Here is an 18,974-nt window from a genome sequence, read left to right on the forward strand (position 1 = left end):
AAAATCTAGGTCACCCCTGAAAGGAGACGAGCCAAAAATGCCTTATCTAAAAAAATCTCAGAACCCTGCATCTGTCAAAGTTGCAAAAGGGGAGGAGGTACTAATAGCTTATTGACCAAAACCCTATCTAAAACACAACCTGAAACGCCTCAAAAAAATAAAAATTTAGGGGGCAACATTAAACCCCCCCCTCCAATTGAGACTCTTATGGAGGAAATGGACACTTCCAAATCAAACAAAAGGAAGGGACCAGGCGATCAGGGAAACACTGGGAGTCTCTCATCTGAGGACTCCGACAGTGTCTCAGCTGACTACACTCCAAACACAAGCCCTGAAAGGCAGAAGCCTAGGAGGGATAATGGAGGTCCATTCCCTTCGTTTGGGGTTCCTCCTCCATCCATTAACCTGGGGGAATACAAGGTGTCCAACAAACAAGCCACTGAAGGATTCATGGCGGATCTCTTCCAGTCCTTCAGTGATGCCCTAAAAATAGGGTTTGAGACTCAGGCCAAGGCCCTACAGGAAACTTGCAGGAATCTTAGCCAAAAGGTTGAGAAATATGAGGTAAAGATGGTACAGGCGGAGAGGGATATAGTTTACCTCTCAAAGGAGAATTCACTCCTCAAAAAGGAGGTTATTTCCCTTAAAAACAAATTGACTGATCTGGAAGACCGAAGCAGGAGAAAAAACTTAAAGATACGAGGTATCCCTGAGTCGGTCTCCCAGGCAGATCTCTCTGATTACACCAAAAATTTGTTTAAAAAATTATCGCCAAAATTGACAGAATTAGAAGTCAATATCGATCGTATACACCGCCTCCCACGTCCCAAAGGGGTCCCACAGGAAAAGCCCAGGGACACTATCCTCAGGGTCCATTTCTTTGAAACCAAGGAGAAGGTTTTAAATTCTTTGTGAGAGAGAGGTTCACCTCCTGAGCCTTATAAGGATCTTAAGATTTTCCAAGACTTTTCCAAAGAGACTATGGACGCAAGAAGCTCCTTCGGAGATCTGACCTCTAAACTTAGGGAACTTAGAGTGTCATATAGATGGGGTTTCCCTACCAAGCTTTTAGTCTGGTATAAAGATAAACACTACCCCATCTATACTCCACAAGAGGGTCAGAGGTTTCTTAAATTCCTGATGGACGAGCCATCCTTTAGAGATAGGGATTAGGATTGATCTTTGTCATATGTTTGAATTTATTTGGGGGTCACTATTATTTCCTTTTCCTGAACATGAATATTAGTACCCGTAATTACAGTTTATCGTTGTCACTGTGGGAACTTGCCACTTAATTTTTTTCTCGTTTTTCCCCCGATCTAAGGTGAGACACCAACCAGTTTGGAGTCCTCCAGGAGAACTCTCAAGTTCGTAATTTTTTTTTTCTGTATTTCATTGTTCTATTTGTTTCCCTTTCTTGTTTTGATATTGCATTCTAACGATGAAAATTTTATTGTACAATATTAGGGGGCTCAACAGTCCGAATAAGAGGTATGCGGTATGGAAGGAGATCAACCAAACCCGGGCCGAATTGGTATGCCTTCAGGAGGTTAAACTGGCTTCCGATCAACACCCGATCTTCCAGCACAAGAACTTCCCACACATGTACAAGTCACTCTCCACAAAGAAAAAGGCTGGGGTCATCACATTGGTAGGTGGCACCGTTCCTTTTCAGCTCATCAAAGAAATACCAGACTCCTTGGGCAGGTTTCATATACTCATATGCTTACTCCATGAAAGTCCATGCACAATAGTGAATGTATATGCACCCAACAAGGGACACATTCGTTTCTTGAACAAGCTTATCAAAAAAATCGACAAAGTTAAAACAGGCGAACTCATCTTATTGGGCGACTTTAATATTGTCCCAGATAGCAGCATTGATTCATCCTCTTTAGTTCGCCACAAGGTCCCAGCTTTAAAAAACTGGTTACCGTTTATACTCGAGTATAAGTCGAGTTTTTCAGCCCCCTTTTGGGGCTGAAAAAGACCCCCCTCGACTTATATTCGGGTCACGGTGCCAACTTACCTGGTCCCCATCATGTCCGCGGTCCCAGTCGTCTCCGCGGTCCCCGGTGTTCGTCTGCGGTCCCCTGCAGCGTCCTGGCGGCGGCGGCGGGTGATGATAGGGCCGCGGCGGCGTTCAAAATCTCTGCGCGCCGCTCTCTCCCGTCCTCCGGCAGTGACGTGCAGGGGGCGCGATGACGTGGAAAGCATGCGCCCTCTGCCTGAGTCACTGAAGAGCCGGCAACGCTCAGGAGCAGCTGTCATCAACGTAGGTGAGTATATAGTGTTTTTTTTTTTTTAAATTCCAGCAGGGGCAGCGGCAGCAACATGATAGGATTACCAGTAATCCTATCACTTTGGGGGCAGCATTACGGTATTTGGGCCACCATTCACTGTGCAGCATTTATGGGGGCATATGTTGTGCAGCGTTATTTGGGCCACCATTCACTGTGCATCATTTTGGGGGCATACTGTATGTTGTGCAGCATTATTTAGGCCAGCATTCACTGTGCAGCATATTGGGGGCATACTGTATGTTGTTAAGCATTATTTGGGCTAGCATTCACTGTGCAGCATTTTGGGGGCATACTGTATGTTGTGCAGCATTAAATTTACCAGTATCTTCTGCAATTCCCACCCTAGACTTATACTTGAGTCAATAAGTTTTCAGATGTACATAAGACAGCTTCCAGGATAGATCTTCTACTTACTAACATATTCACTCTGTCCAAAATTAAGGACATTCGCTTCATGCAGAAGTCCATCTCGGATCATACCCCGGTTCTCATTGACTTCCTTGTGGGTCCTCCCCCTGACAAACCATTCCGCTGGAAGCTTAACTCAGCTTTGCTATATATACCAGAGTACAAACAAGAGATAGAAAACGCTCTCTTAAACTACTTCAAGGAAAACGTACCTGGTGAAGTAGATCAGTTCACGGTCTTGAACGCCCATAAAACGGTCCTGAGGGGGTGTCTTATGCAAATTCTTTCTAAACATAAGAAGAGAAATAGGGAAAATATTACAAACCTACAGGCCCAAATTAATGATCTAGAGAAAAAACAAACAAATTTAAAAGTTCCTTCCCAGACCGTCCAGGCTGAGATTTTGAGACTTAGACAGAGTTTGAGATCTGAAATCTACCAGGAATATGATGCAGTCATCAAAGCATCTAGGTACAAATCGTATGCGTCTCTTAACAAGCCTACCAGGTTTATGATGAGGAAATTAAAAAGAAAAAGAATTAAAAGGATAATAAATAAGATAGTATCTCCCTCGGGTAACCCCAAAACTCACCCTAGGGACATTGTCAACTCGTTTGCAGAATTCTTTAAAAATCTCTATAACCTGAAAGATGACCCCCAAACACCGGTGGTTAACTCGAATTTTGTAGATTCTTTTCTACAGAGTATAGATCTACCAAGAGTCGATGAGCTGGACTTGAATTATGTCAATAGCCCCTTTACAGAGAGAGAAATTGTTGACGTTATCAAGAAACTGCAGTCCCAAAAATCACCAGGGCCGGATGGCTTCTCTGGAGACTACTATAAATCCTTTTCAAAAGTTCTGGCTCCACAGCTGGCTTCCGTCTTTGATCTGGCGTCCTCTCGGGGTTCCTTCCCAAAGGAGATGTTAGAGGCAACAATTATCATGATTCCAAAGGAGGGGGGGGACCCCGAGAGGATACAGAGCTATAGGCCAATATCGCTCACAAATAGCGATATTAAAATCTACTCAAAGATCATTGCAAACCGATTAAAAAACATCCTTCCACGTCTGTTGGCGGATGATCAAATAGGCTTTACAGAGGGCCGCCAGGCCTCAGACGGAACTAGAAGGGTGTTGAATCTGATAAATTTAGCGAACAACCTGAGAACCCAAACTGCTTTTCTGGCACTGGACGCCGAGAAGGCGTTTGATAGGCTATACTGGCTTTACTTAAAAGCAACTCTCGCTAAATTTGGCTTTGACGAGAAGTTTCTATCAACAGTCTTCGCCTTGTACTCGGGTCCTAGTGCCAGGATTTATGCAAACAATTTCCTCTCCGACCCGTTCGACATTACCAATGGCATGAGACAGGGGTGCCCCCTGTCCCCCCTTCTATTTGTGCTTGCCATAGAGACCCTAGCCGAAAAAATAAGAATAAACAATGATATTAAAGGCTTTGAACTGCCATCACGAAATTTTAAAATTGGATTATTCGCAGATGATCTATTCCTCACGCTACTGAGCACGGTGGCTCAGTGGTTAGCGCTGCAGCCTTGCAGCGCTGGAGTCCTGGGTTCGAATCCCACCAAGGACAACATCTGCAAGGAGTTTGTATGTTCTCCCTGTGTTTGCGTGGGTTTCCTCCGGGCACTCCGGTTTCCTCCCACACTCCAAAGACATACTGATAGGGAATTTAGATTGTGAGCCCCATCAGGGACAGTGATGAAAAATATGTGCAAAAACTGTAAAGCGCTGCGGAATATGTTAGCGCTATATAAAAAATAAAGATTATTATTATTATTATTATTACTGGATCCTGCAAACTCCATTAAAGCCCTTTCAGTTGAACTAGAAAAATTCTCTAGAGCATCTTATTTTAAGATAAACCCAAACAAATCAAAATTTATAACTCTAAACATGAAACAATCTGAAATTAACAAAATAAAGGCCCAAACCCAGTTCATTTGGGAGGAGAAAGAGATTGTCTATCTAGGGATTAGAATAGCTGGATCAATCCAAGCCACAGTTAGGGCCAATATAGACAGCATTATAAAGACTATTACAGGCAATCTATCCTTTTTGGCTCAGCTAGAGACTTCCATCTTTGGGAAGATTCTGGCAGTCAAAACTTTTATCCTTCCCAAAATTTTATACATATTTAGGACTTTACCAATTGGCTTTCCGCGCCAAACCATTGATAAAGCTCAAGAGCTCATCCGACTATTTATTTGGAAAGGTAAAAAAGCAAGAATATCTGCAGACTTGATGTACAAAAATAAAAAACATGGGGCCGCAGGACTGCCCAACATATACGCTTATTATCAGGCCTCACTCATCAAACAGAGCTGGCACTGGTTTACTGAAAACATGACACATCCAGCTTGGTATGGCTTGGAGAGAGATGCTAGTGATAGAGGTTCCATTCAAAAGCTTTTCTTTCACTTCCTTCTGCAAAAGCCCAGTGCGAACTCATCTCATCCTATATTCCGGCCGATAATCTCAGCCTGGAGGGATCTCATTAAGCCGACTAAAAATATCAAAAAAGCAGGGCAAATCTTAAAGTTACCTTTATCTTCATTGGCACTGATGGATGATCTCCCGATACCGGAGGTTTGGGGGAAATCTGGAATTAAAAGGGTGGGGGATGTTTTTAGTGGAGTGGAGTTCCTGAAATTCGGCGAGATCAGGGTTAAATATAATTTACCGTCATCTGAGCTAGTCTTTTACACCATGTTGAAAGACAGAATTTGGAAATTCATAAAAGGGAAGACTTTGAATTATGAAATGCTATCTTCACTGTTGTGCAACCTTAAAAATGAAAACCTCTGGAGTCTGCGTAATTTGTATAGATCTGTCGTCAAAGACCTAATGAGCCACAAAAACATATACATTAAGAGATGGGAGTCCGATTTTGGTGCTGATATCCGTCTCGAGAACTGGAACGATGCCATCAAAAACACTTACAATTCCAACATATCAATGGGTCTTCATGAGAGTTATTTCAAATTGTTAAATAGATGGTACTATACCCCGACGAGCTTATCGCATTTTAACACAGAGCTATCTTCCTTGTGCTGGAGAGATTGTGGACACCAAGGGAACCTCTACCATATTTTCTGGGGTTGTTCAAAAATCAAAAACCTCTGGCTTCAAGTCACACAGCACATTAACCTCATTGCTAAGGACTTCATAATTACACCCGAAAGAGCACTTCTTTCTTTAGACATGGAACAATTTAATGATTCAGTAAGACACATTATCATACACATCCTCTTAGTGACCAAGACCATGTTAGCACAAAGGTGGAAGAAAGCAGAGGTTCCCAAGTTTTCAGACATACTTGACAAGATAGGCCAACACAGCGATTTAGAACGCAGATTTGCGATTAACAACAATCACATTCACAAATACTCAAAAAAATGGAAGACCTGGAACAACAAATTTCATATCAAATAGACTTAACAAGAGGCACTATATTTTGAAGTTTAAACCTGGGCGCTTTAGTACTGGGAGCTGTATCTCCTTCCAAGAATGTTACCCCATAATAAGGATTGTCAATTTTTTTTCCTTTTATGTTGTTATTCGATATATGTTATTCTATGCCTATTTGTGGGTTCTCTAGTTTTTAAAATTTTTTTCCGTACCTGTACAAGGTTGTTTATTCCCCACTCCCTTCCCTCCCTTCCTACCTTCCTTTCCCTACCCTGTTTATTTCTAAAAAACCAATAAAATTATTTGAAAACATAAAGAACATGTGTGCAAAGATCACCTGCAGGAAGTAGTAAATGCGTTCCAAGCTGGAACACACGTGACAGGAAGGAGACAACTGTCATTAAAAGTGAAGGGAATGAGGATAAATGGGTACTGAAACCCAAAAATGGTGATGTGTTCCATCGTGAATCGCAAACAGGGACAAAATGGCCAAAACCCCGGAAGGGATGCTTTTACATATACATACATATAAATATACTTAATTCTATGTATATGGCATCTGCAATCTATTTCAGACCAAATTTTGGTTCCAAAATTCAAATGTAGCTCCTTCCCTTCCCAAGCCCTTGTGCAAACAGAGGTTTCTGATCACATGTGGGGTATCACACACTCAGAACAAAGCTGGGTGACAAACTGTGGGGTTCATTTTCTCATGGTTTCAGTCACGGGGCCGGCGCGGGTTCAGCCACCGCTCTGAGTATACAGCGAGGCAGATGGAAGCATGCTCCCGGCCCTGACTGACAGCCGGCCCCAATGCAGAGTGAGTGTCAGTCAGGACCGGGGACGTGGTAACAGCCGCCGCTCTCTATACTCTGACTGAAATCCGAATGCTGCCCGGGGAAATAAAGTACATTTTTTCCCTGCAGCGTTTGGCTAAGTGTGGGTGTTGGGCAGGTTGGTAACGCTACTCACCTGCAGATTAACCCCTTATATGCTGGTTAATAGCATTTTTCTGATGACAGGTTCCCTTTAAAGGTCTTGAAAATTGGTATTAAAAAAGCATCTAACAAAATTAACAAACGGCATAAAAGACGCTTGTAAAAGATACAATGGGAAACACTAGGGGTACAATCACCTGCGATGACAAGGCAGACGATGTTACATGAGGATTCTTTGCTGCTTAATACAGTACCAGTACGGCACATGACATTATATAAAATAATAATAATCCATACGCTGCAAATCAGAAGCATAGCATATAATGCTGAGGATATTCCCTTTGTATTGCACAGTCTGAGGTAAAACCATAATATTTACGCGGCAGATATATATGTACAATTTCTATGCACAACACACCCATGGGCTGAAAACTGCCCTCCATCCTCCATCACAGGATGGTCTCTCCCCTTGGTCCACCTGGATCATTATAAGGTGCCTCCCTTGGCTCGATAACAAGAAGCCACAGTGGCCAACGCCAGATACATTACAAGGGGTTCACTTGTTGCTCTTATCTTAGTGCCACCAGTGACTCCCCCATAAGGAAATACGCAGAAATGTCTTTCTTGTAATTAGTGGCCTCGGCTACTTTGTATTAGTGACACTCAATTACCAACATTACCCAACAGGGAAAGTTATTTTGGATACGGCACTCCTAATCCCACAACTCCCACACAACACATGATTGTCCCCCACGGCCCTGCCGGACATCTACCCAGCCTTCGTGATTGCCCAAGCCTCTTATCATGGATGGATCTGCCATAAGCTAGTTGCTCCACATTCACTGCTGCCTTAAAACTTGAGGTAGCAATGAATTCTTCACTACCAAAACCTTCTTAATCAGGAGTGCAGCATCGTTCTCTGACTTTACATGAAAATCTCATTAAATAACTAAAGGTGGTTGGGTGGGATGTCTTCTCACCTAAAGGAATTGACTTCTGCTGTCTTAGCTCTTCCTATAAAATTCCAACAGTCCATCTACTGATCCTATCTGCCAATCTCCTGACTCCCGTTCCTATCTGTCACCTCTCCTAGGTAAGACAATAACTGACCTGACCGCGCCTCCCCTATGTTGCCAGTACCCATTATCATGTGGACAGTGACGGTTGATTCACTTGGATTGAGCAAGGCAGCGCACGTCTAGTGGAGAAATCACATTTTCACGATCATGCGTACCCGGGAATCCTTACAGCGAGCAACCCTTTAACCCCTTGACAAACAGCCAGAAGCGAGTCACAAGAGCCACTCATCAGCGCCCTCGTCATGTGATTGCGGGCACCAATGGATTGTCATGACAGCCAAGGGTCTACAGAAGACCACTGCTCCTGTCGTCCCAATGCTCCTGGGAATGCCGGCCTGTGGCTGGAGTTCATAGGAGATTGTGATTTTTGCTACACATAGCCATGCTGAAGCCCTGTTATGTATAGCACAGGCGATCGGATGATCGAATCTTCAAGTCTCCTATGGGAACTATTAAACACAGTAACAAGTAAAAAAAAAATAAAAAAAAACGCAAGTTTAAATCACTCCCTTTTGCCACATTAAAAATAAAACAATTGAAAAAAGTTTAAAAATATACGTATATTTGGTTTTGCTGCATTCAGATGTGTTCGATCTATCAAAATATAAAGAGTAAAAATCGATAAATGGCATGACATGAAAAAAAATGTCATTTTAGGGCACAAAAAATAAGCCCTCCCCAGCCGAAGATCCCGACAAATGGAAAAGCTACAGGTCTCATAAAATGGGGACGAACGGAAAAACTTTTTTTTCCTAAAAATGTCCGATTTTTTTTTACCACTTAAATAAAAAAGAACCTCTACATGTTTGGTATCTGTGTACTCGTACTGACCCGGAGAATCTTATTATAAAGTCAGTTTTTCCATATAGTGAACATGATAAATAAAAAACAGACAAAAACTATTGTAGAATTGCCCTTATTTTTTATTTCACCGCACTTGGAATATTATTTCCCATTATCCAGTACACTATGAGGTAAAATCAAAGGAGTCATTCAAAACTACAATTCTTTCTGCAAAAAAAAAAACAAGCCCCCATATGGCTATATTGGTAGAAAAAAGCTACGGCTCTTGGAAGAAGGGGAGGAGAAAGGAGGGAAGTAGGGGAAGCTGTGTAATTAATTAACACATTTTTATTGGACTTTTTTTTTTTTGCACATCTGAAAAATCTCTGATGTCTGAATGAGCATTAATGACAGTTTCCAGTCTTGTTTTTTTTTCTAGCACAGTTCCCACTCTAAGTTTGATCGGATTGAAGACATAAATTGAATATTAGTTTACTTATTGTATTTTCAAAATGCTATTCTAGCTTTGACAGAAAAGAATCTGATTAGTAAATTCCAAAGGAAGTTGAGATGGGTCAGACCTTTGTGTAGTACAGGGGACTTTCATATTGCAGTTCTCCATAACCGCCGCTAGATGTCCTCGGTATCTGGATTGTTTCTCGCATAACCACGGTGCAGTTGCACGCTCTGGTCGGTAGATGCCACTGTTCCTCCACTGTTGCGCGCAGTGAGCGGCGGTGCACGGGCAGGAGCCTGTGAGTGGGATGCTTCGTTGCAGGATCTCGCTTTATTTACAAGGTGACTTCTGAAATTTCATTGGGGGGCGCAGTGAGAGGAGAGAAGGGGGCAGCAGCAGCTCTTCACGTGCTGCCCAATGGTGGGCTCTGGAGGAGGGTCTGGAAGCGTGTGGCTGGGCGGAGTGAGGGGAGGGCAGGCTGCAGCTGAAGTGAACGGGGATCAATGAGAGAAGAAAGTTTTCTTGTTCCAGGAGACAGTTGTGCTGCACGGAGCCCCCCGTGCTGTGCCATAAGCCCCCTCCTGCACTGAGGATGCTCTCCAGGCCGCCCCGGGGGCCATACAGTGGGCATCTGTCCTATGTGGATGGGGCTGGATGGACCAGGCTGCTCCTCAGTGGCTCACTCCACATTTGAGATGTTCCCTGTGGGATGTGTGACTGCCCTGAGCTCCTGGATGGACTACTGAGCTCATCATCTCATGCCTGTGCACATCCAGTGCTGTCCAGGAGAAAGTGCTATCACCCACTGCATTCCTCTCACAGTAAGTGGATGCTTTTCGCACCTTTGTGATATTCTGCATGGACTTGCATGTGCATCATGAGCCCCAGGACTGCGGACCCCCAAGATCTGGCACTCATGCCTTTCTTCCTGGCTTTTCTGTTAATATCTGTGCCTGGAGCATTGAGCAGCTCCCAACCTCGGCAGATCTTTCAAGTTTTGGAGGAGCAGCCACCAGGGACTTATGTGGGCACAATCAGCACTAAACCAGGCTTTACCTACAGACTTAGTGAATCCCATGCACTGTTTAGCATTAACTCCTCGTCTGGCTCCATATACAGCACCTCCACCATAGATCGGGAGAGTCTTGCCAGTGATGTTATCAATTTGGTGGTTCTGTCTAGTCAACCGACGTATCCAACCGAAGTTCGGATTACTGTACTGGATATCAATGACAATTCGCCTGTGTTTCCTGATCCATCCATTGTGGTGTCTTTTAAAGAGGACACCCAAGGAGGAAGGCAGGTTATACTGGACACCGCAACGGATTCTGATGCCGGTACCAATGGTGTGGATCATCGCTCTTACCGGATTGTGTCCGGCAATCAGGATGGGCGCTTCAAATTGGGAATTACAGTTAACCCAAGTGGTGATGGTGCATTTCTCCATTTAATGTCACAAGGTCCATTAGACAGAGAGACTGTTTCGTGTTATTATCTCGTGGTAGAAGTGGAAGATAAAGGTACGCCCAAAAAAGTAGGCCACTTACAAGTGAATGTGACAGTTCAGGACATCAATGACAACCCACCCATGTTTAGCAGCTCACAGTACCGAGCTAGAGTTGAGGAAGATGCCCCTGTGGGTTCAAGTGTTCTTAAATTAGAGGCCACTGATAGGGATGAAGGGGACAATGCTGCAATTGTATACCAACTGGCAGAGGGAACCCCTTTTCAGATTGACCCAGAAAGTGGACTGGTTACCATTAGGGAGCCATTGGACTATGAAAGCCAACAACAATATACCCTAAGCATTGAGGCCAAAGACCTTGGCACCCCACCACTAACTGGTCGTGCAGAAGCTATTGTTTCCTTGATTGATGTTAATGATAATGATCCTGTTGTAAAGTTCCGCTATTTTCCTGCCAGCTCTCGTTATGCCTCAGTGGATGAGAATGCCCAGGTTGGCACAGTGGTGGCTCTACTTACCGTCACTGACTCAGACTCACCTGCTGCTAATGGAAACGTCACAGTGGCTATACTAGGAGGAAATGAGCAGCGCCACTTTGAGGTACAGACGCTAAAGGTTCCCAACCTAAGCCTCATCAAAGTGGCTAGTGCACTGGATAGAGAGCGCATCCCTTCCTACAACTTGACTGTTAGTGTGTCAGATCAGGGTCATCCCAGGCCAAGATCATCTGTGGCTAGCCTTGTCATCTATGTGAATGATATCAACGATCATCCTCCAGTCTTCCAGGAGCCACAAAGTAAAGTTGAAATCAATGAGGACTTACCACCTGGATCTTACATCTGTGGAGTATCTGCTACAGATGGGGATACTGGTCTTAATGCCAACCTACGATATTCAATTGTATCTGGAAATAAGCTTGGATGGTTCTCCATTAGTGAGAACAGTGGACTGGTGACCAGTATATCTGCTTTAGACCGTGAAACAGCTCCACAGTTGCTTCTTAATATCAGTGCGCGAGATCAAGGCCCTCAACCGAAAACAAGTTATGCTACCCTACTTGTCAATCTCTTGGATGTAAATGATCAAAGGCCCACTTTTACTAGCCTTCAAGGGGATAACCAGCAGTGGGTCTCCATACCAGAGAATTCCCTTATAGGTACTGAGCTGATTACACTAAAGGCCACGGATGGTGATCTAGGGAGCAATGGCACTATCCGTTTCTACCTTGACTCTGATAACCCAAGCCCATGTCAAGCATTTTTTCGTTTGGACCCTTTATCTGGACTACTCAGTACACGAGCAGAACTGGACAGAGAGCATCAAGAAAATTGCACTTTAGCCATGCTGGCTACTGATCTTGGAACTCCAGCAATTTCTTCCTCCGCTAAAATCACTGTTACTCTGTTGGATGTAAATGACAATAGTCCTGTTTTTTATCCTGTGCAATACTTTGCCAATATTCAAGAGAATGAACCACCGGCAAGTTTTGTTGTTTTTGTGACAGCAGCTGATCCGGACATGGGTGCAAATGGTACAGTTAAATATTCCATCCAAGCAGGGGACACTTCCAAATTCCAGATAAATGCTAATACGGGAGCCATTACTACAAAAGCTGCATTAGACAGGGAAGAAAAAATGGCTTACCAGCTAAAAATTGTTGCCATTGATGGAGGAGGCCTACAATCCCATAACCATGCTATTGTTACTATCACGGTGTTAGATACCCAAGACAACCCACCAGCCTTTACACAGGACACGTATACTTTTGTTATGTTTGAAAATGTGCCTTCAGGATATAATATTGGGACTGTCATAGCAACCACTATGGATCTTAATACTAATATCACTTACCTTATAACGACGGGGGACCAAAAAGGCATATTTACTATCGATAAAAACAGTGGCCTCATCATGACTGCGGGGGTGGTTGATAGAGAAGAACAGGGCTCTTATCATCTTAAGGTTGTGGCTACTGGTGGAGCAGTAACTGGTGAAGCAATAGTTAATATAACAGTGAAAGACTTAAATGACAATGCTCCCCATTTTCTGCATGCAGTAGAAAGTGTAAATGTGGTAGAAAATTGGAAAGCAGGTCATATTATTTTTCATGCTAAGGCCGTTGATCCAGATGAAGGTGTAAATGGCAGGATTGCTTACAGCTTAAAACAGAACCCACTAGGCTTGTTCCAAGTGGATGAAGCTGGTGGAGCTGTGAGCATCACTGGAGTCCTAGATGTCACCGCTGGGTCATACCAAATAGAGATTTTGGCCTCAGACATGGGTGTTCCTTTGCTCTCGACTAGCTTCATATTGACTGTCTCCGTACACGATGTCAATGATAACCCTCCAGTTTTTGACCAGATTTCATATGAAGTTACTTTGTTAGAGTCTCAACCGGTTAATTCAAGATTTTTTAAAGTACATGCCTCTGATAAAGATTCTGGGACAAATGGAGAGATTACATATCATATTGCAGCTGGGAATGTGGGGGATGCATTTGGTATATTTCCTGATGGACAGTTGTATGTAAAGAGTGAGCTTGACAGAGAAGTTAAAGATATTTACCTTTTGCTTATTACTGCTTCCGACAGAGCCGTAGAGCCCCTGAGAGCTACAGTAAATGTCACCATCATCCTTGAGGATGTTAATGATAATAGGCCATTATTTAACAGCACAAACTATGTCTTCTACTTTGAGGAAGAACAGACAGGAGGGTCGTTTGTGGGTAAAGTCTATGCTGTAGATAGGGACTTTGGTTCTAATGGGGACATCATGTATGCATTCGAAACTATGCAACCTGACTTTCAACTGAACACAATTACAGGGGACATAACCAGCACCTATCAGTTTGACCGTGAGACTCTTATGAGACAAAGGGGAGCAGCCACATTTACTCTTAAAGTGGTCTCAACTGATTTGGGTTTACCAAAACCACTGAAGGACCAAGCTACAGTCCAGGTTTACATAAAAGATATCAATGATAATGCTCCTAAGTTCTCTAAAGATCTCTATCAAGCTAGTATATCCGAATCTGCAGCAAACATGACCCCAGTGTTACGTGTCTCTTCTTCTGATGTCGATGAGGGAAATAATGGATTGATAAGCTATTCTATAATTAAAGGCAATGAGGAAAATCACTTTTCAGTTGACAGTAGCACAGGACAGGTGTCCCTGATAGGAAAGTTGGACCACGAAGCCACAGCTGCCTATTCTCTTATGATACAAGGTGTGGATTCTGGAAAGTTTCCACTAACCTCCACATGCACCTTAAGTATTGATGTACTTGATGAAAATGATAACACTCCTTCTTTTCCCAGGTCGGCTCTATTTGTAGATGTTTTAGAAAATATGAGAGTTGGGGAACTGGTGTCTTCAGTTGCAGCTACAGATTCAGACACTGGGGACAATGCTGACATTCACTATAGTATTACAGGGACTAATAACCATGGGACTTTTAGTATTAGTCCCAACACTGGAAGCATCTTCTTGGCTAAGAAGCTGGATTTTGAAACCCAGTCATTATACAAATTGAACATTACAGCGAAAGATAATGGTAGGCCTCCCCGTTCCTCCACCATGTCAGTTGTCATACAAGTCAGAGATTTCAATGACAACTCACCCAGCTTCCCAGATGGAGACATTTTCAAGTCGGTGACAGAGAACGTCCCTATTGGTACATCCATTTTGACTGTGACTGCCTCAGATCCCGATGCAGACATTAATGGACAACTGAACTATGCGATCATCCATCAAAAACCAAGGGGCAGTCACTTTGTAATTGATGAGTTGCGGGGAATCATTTTCACTAATGCAGAAATTGATCGAGAGTTCTCCAATCTTTTCGAACTCACTGTTAGAGCCAGCGACCAGGCCGTACCTGTAGAATCCCGAAAATATGCCTTGAAAAATGTAACTATATTAGTAAATGATCTTAATGACAATGTTCCTACATTTGTGTCACAGAATGCCTTTGCTGCAGATCCTACTCTGGTTATTGGCTCTGTCTTAACAACAGTAGCAGCTTTTGACCCAGACGAGGGCCCCAATGGGGAGATAGAATATGAAATTGTTAATGGAGACACCGAAACTTTCATTGTGGATCGTTACAGTGGGGACTTGAGGGTGGCCTCTGCAATGGTGCCATCACATCTCATTTACAACCTTATTGTGGCTGCCACTGATTTAGGCCTTGAAAGAAAGAGAACTACAACTGAGTTGACCATTATTCTTCAAGGGACCGATGGACCAGTCTTTTCCCAGCCGAAATATATAACAATTTTAAAAGAAGGGGAGCCAGTTGGTACAAATGTTATATCTCTTGATGCATCAAGTGCTCGGGGCTCAGAGACTTTAGTGGAATACTTCATTGTTTCGGTAAAATGTGAAGGAAAGACTGTTGGACGTGTATTCACCATTGGGCGCAATACAGGTGTCATCCAGACTGCAGCCGTTTTGGACAGGGAGCGTGGAGCAAAGCTATACCTGCTGGATGTCTTTGCTATTGAGAAAGTAAGCAGTTTTCCCAAGACTCAAAAAGCCGAGGTAAGATTTTCTGTTTCACTTTTCTGTATTGTATATGAGTATTGTGCAACTTTATGCTTCTTGCGTGTTTTAGAAACTTGTCTCTACTGCTCAGGAAGCATTGGGTTTATGGACTGTTAGTGCTTACCCCAGAGCATGCCCAAGAGTGCGGTAGGAGCTTGGATTTTATGATGGAACTTGTAGATTAAGGAAAGATTGATGGATACTGGACAGCTCAGGGGAATGACAACTAATGCTGAACCCCGTGCTGTTCCTTTGTACATAATAGTTTAGTTCACCTAGTCTTATTTCAGATGGATATTATAGTGTATAACCTGATATGTAGCATGTAACCATCCTGATAAGAATGAATTGTAATTGTCTACATGGTTTCTTGGCTGTTATGTGTTTGTAGGAAAGTTGGGTATCTAAGAGATCCACCATTATGGTGTCTGTTTTGGTTGGTACCAGGAATTCTGTCAGATATGCCCATTTATACCATACTAGTGCCAAAAGTATCACACAGTTACCAGGCATATTGGCCTTTCAGGAGCACAAGGAAGCTGGGTGACTACCTCTGTGGGAGTTGTTACTAAGGCACTCAGCTTTTTGCAGAAATAGATATAACCAAAAAATGGCTGCATGGAAGAGTTATCAGATGAGGACAAGATACTATCATTCCTGGTGATTTTTCTCTCTGTACTTGTTGAGTCCAGAAGTTCTTGGGATCACATACAAAATCATAGAAAGTGTCCCCCACTTTTTTTTATTTTCATAGTTTAAGGTCTATCGAGTTCAACCTACAGCCTAAAATGTTTCTTTTTCTATCCATATTTATATCAGTTGTCTTCTTACGTGTTGTGTCTTCAAATGAGGACATTGGGCCGGCAGTGACAGGTACTCCTGGGCCCCCTATATCTTGCAAACTGGCTCCATTGGCAGAACAGCCCAATGTCTTGTGTACATTTTATGTGTCCAGATTTAGGCAGATGGAAATTGTTCTACATGTGCTAAAGGACCTCACTTAATTAATGAGTAGGGCCTCGTTCAGACATTCATGAGTGACATGCATTCTATCCATGGTTTTCAGGGATCCCTTAGCTATACATGTCCATGGGACGGCTCACAAATGGCATCAGTGTATAGTCTGTGTCCTGTCCGTGTTTAATCTATAGGAGAAGCGTTGTAGTTTACCTTATTTATTTGTCCAAATGTGAAAATCACTGATGGAAATAGTGACGCACGGCCCAAACACTGATGAAACTCGGACCATTGTTTTGCGTGCGTGAAGAATCACGGATGTCTTCGGCCTAGTGGGGTCAATTTCTGTCTTGCAGAGAGATTGCATGCTACTACTCTAAGCACTGACTAAACCTCTGGAAAGTTGTGTGGCCATAATCTAAACACAAGATTAGGTTCTCTCTACTTAATGAAAACATTTTCAAAGTGCTCAAGTTCTGTCGCTGACATGCTCAGTGTCTCGTTGCAAGTTCTCAGTGGTGGAGTGAACTCTGGGTTTCCAGCCAATGCTGAAGTCTCTTTGGTTGCAGTAGCCTGAGAAACGTTCTTTTGCTTACAGAGCCTTTCTACATACGAGTTATGGCTTTTTCTGGTAATCGCAAGTCTTACCTCAAATGAAAAACAAATGTTTTACTAGTGAAGCATTTCAAGCTCTTCAGTTTGAGGGTAAAGTTGATGCCTGCATGGCTTCTTGCCTTACATTTCAGACAAATAATAGCTTTTCTGGGAGATTCCTATAGAACTGCATGCACTTTTCTGAATACTAGACAGATGTAGCTGGTGTTATTAATAACTGCCCCCCTAGAGAACTTGACCAAGCAGGGGTCTCGGATTATTACACATATTGCACTAGAAATGGCTCAATTTCAATAGTAAACTTATTTTTAGGTTTTTTTTTTTCCTTTGTCTCTTTTGGACACAGAAATACTTTCACACAGATTTGCTGATCTGAATTCTGCAATCTGGCAGTGATATGCTGCTATGAGCAAACTTATGTTAGATAATGGATTATATAATGACTTTTTTATAAGCTTTTTTTTCACTTTGGCCCGTTTCAGACCATTTTACTATAACTGCAAGATGCAGACACCCCACAGTTCTAATTAAGTGAACTATTAACACCTATGGTAATGTGTACTGGGCTGATTAGAAACACTCATTTCTGATTGGAGCAACAAATGGACCATGATTTGGTTCAATGCGTCCTTTTTTTCTAGAATATGATGCATAACTAGGCTGATTGGGGATCTGGAGTCTAGCAAAGCTGGGTGACCCTAGGGAGCTGTAATGACAGCCGGGTTGGTTGTTGCCTTCCTATAAACCGATACCGATGTAGCAAATGCCAAACCCACACGTTAACAAGTGATCACATTGCATTCATTTGCATAGCATGGCCGCCCTTTACGTTTGTATTATTTTGGCTGCTTTTCTCAAATAATGTAACATCCCGTTTTGGCGCTTGTCACATCTGTTTACTGAATAGATTTATTTGGGTAGATTCACACAAGGCAGATTTTGTTGCAGACATTTATACATCTAAATAGAGCTTGAAGAAATCCATGCGCTTACCACCAAAACAACCCCAACCAAATGTTTGGAACAGAATTTAAATTTCTGCAATAAAATCTTCCATGTTTGGATCCACCAAAGAAACTTCTGTTTGTGGAAACTATGTGCTTACATATGATATGCTGAAGTTAGAGATAAGCAAAAGATTTGCAGTTCCTAGTTCTGATCTTATGTCTGGTCCTTTGTTGCAGCTAGACTTCACTTCTTTGGCCATCTTCCTTTGCCCGACATCTCCTGGACACCTTTGCTGCTTCTTAGGATTAACACAACGTTATGAAGTGTGTCATTCCACATTGTCATGCATGTTGCATGGCCTAGAAAGTATCCATGCAACATCCATGACAATATGGCACGACACACGTCATTACATTGCATGAGTCCTAGGAAGTGGCAAAGGTGTCCAGGAGATGTTGCATGGCTTAGAAATTAGTTAAGGTACCCAGGAAATGCGGGCAGAGAAGTCAGAGCAGGAGGTCAGAACTTGGTACCGCAAATCGTTTGGCTCATTTCTAACAGCAATATTAATGCACATTGGGTTACACAACTTTAAGGCTACTTTTGCGGCCTGTTTTTACGAGCCGATTTTGTGGGCCATATTGCCATGATTTTTGCGGTCTCCCGCAAAAGCGGTCCGCATAAAACCTTCTCGAATCGCCATTTTTCCCTGTTATAACAAATAGCAGGGAAAAAACGGCGATCCGCAAATATGGTGTACCGCAAAAACAAGCTAACTTTGTTTTTGCGGTACCATTGAAATGCATTGCGGCCATGTCCGTAAGCCGTGAAAAATATCGAGCCAGCTCGATAGTTTTTCACGGCCATACGGAGCACAGCCCTCCTACTAATTTTTGCGGCCCCATAAAAATACATGAGGGCCGCAAAAATGGCCAGCAAAAACACGGCAAGTGTAAAAGCAGCCTAAGGCTGCTTTTACACTTACCGTGTTTTTGCGGCCCCAATAGATTTCTATGGGGCCGCAAAAACAGCCCGCAAAA

General features: G+C 42.9%; 1 protein-coding gene and 1 long non-coding RNA gene across 2 annotated transcripts in view; one reads left to right on the forward strand and one right to left on the reverse strand.

Annotated features, from left to right (window-relative positions):
- Positions 1-2,859: 2,859 nt before the first annotated feature.
- Positions 2,860-9,625, reverse strand: LOC141086211 (uncharacterized). Its single transcript, XR_012231542.1, has 3 exons — positions 9,529-9,625; positions 5,282-5,338; positions 2,860-2,998 (listed from the first exon to the last, which is right to left on the reverse strand). It is a non-coding gene; the product is annotated as an uncharacterized lncRNA (long non-coding RNA).
- Positions 9,626-9,947: 322 nt separating this feature from the next.
- Positions 9,948-18,974, forward strand: part of FAT4 (FAT atypical cadherin 4) — a 337,078-nt gene continuing 328,051 nt past the window's right edge. The window contains exon 1 of the mRNA XM_073572044.1: positions 9,948-15,411. Coding sequence (XP_073428145.1) covers positions 10,273-15,411 — 5,139 coding nt within the window. The 5' untranslated portion in view covers positions 9,948-10,272. The remainder of the gene's footprint in view (positions 15,412-18,974) is intronic.

Source organism: Dendrobates tinctorius, unplaced genomic scaffold (assembly GCF_039654945.1).
Source record: "Dendrobates tinctorius isolate UK_male_01 unplaced genomic scaffold, ASM3965494v1 ptg000030l, whole genome shotgun sequence".
NCBI classification, from domain to species: Eukaryota; Metazoa; Chordata; class Amphibia; order Anura; family Dendrobatidae; genus Dendrobates; species Dendrobates tinctorius.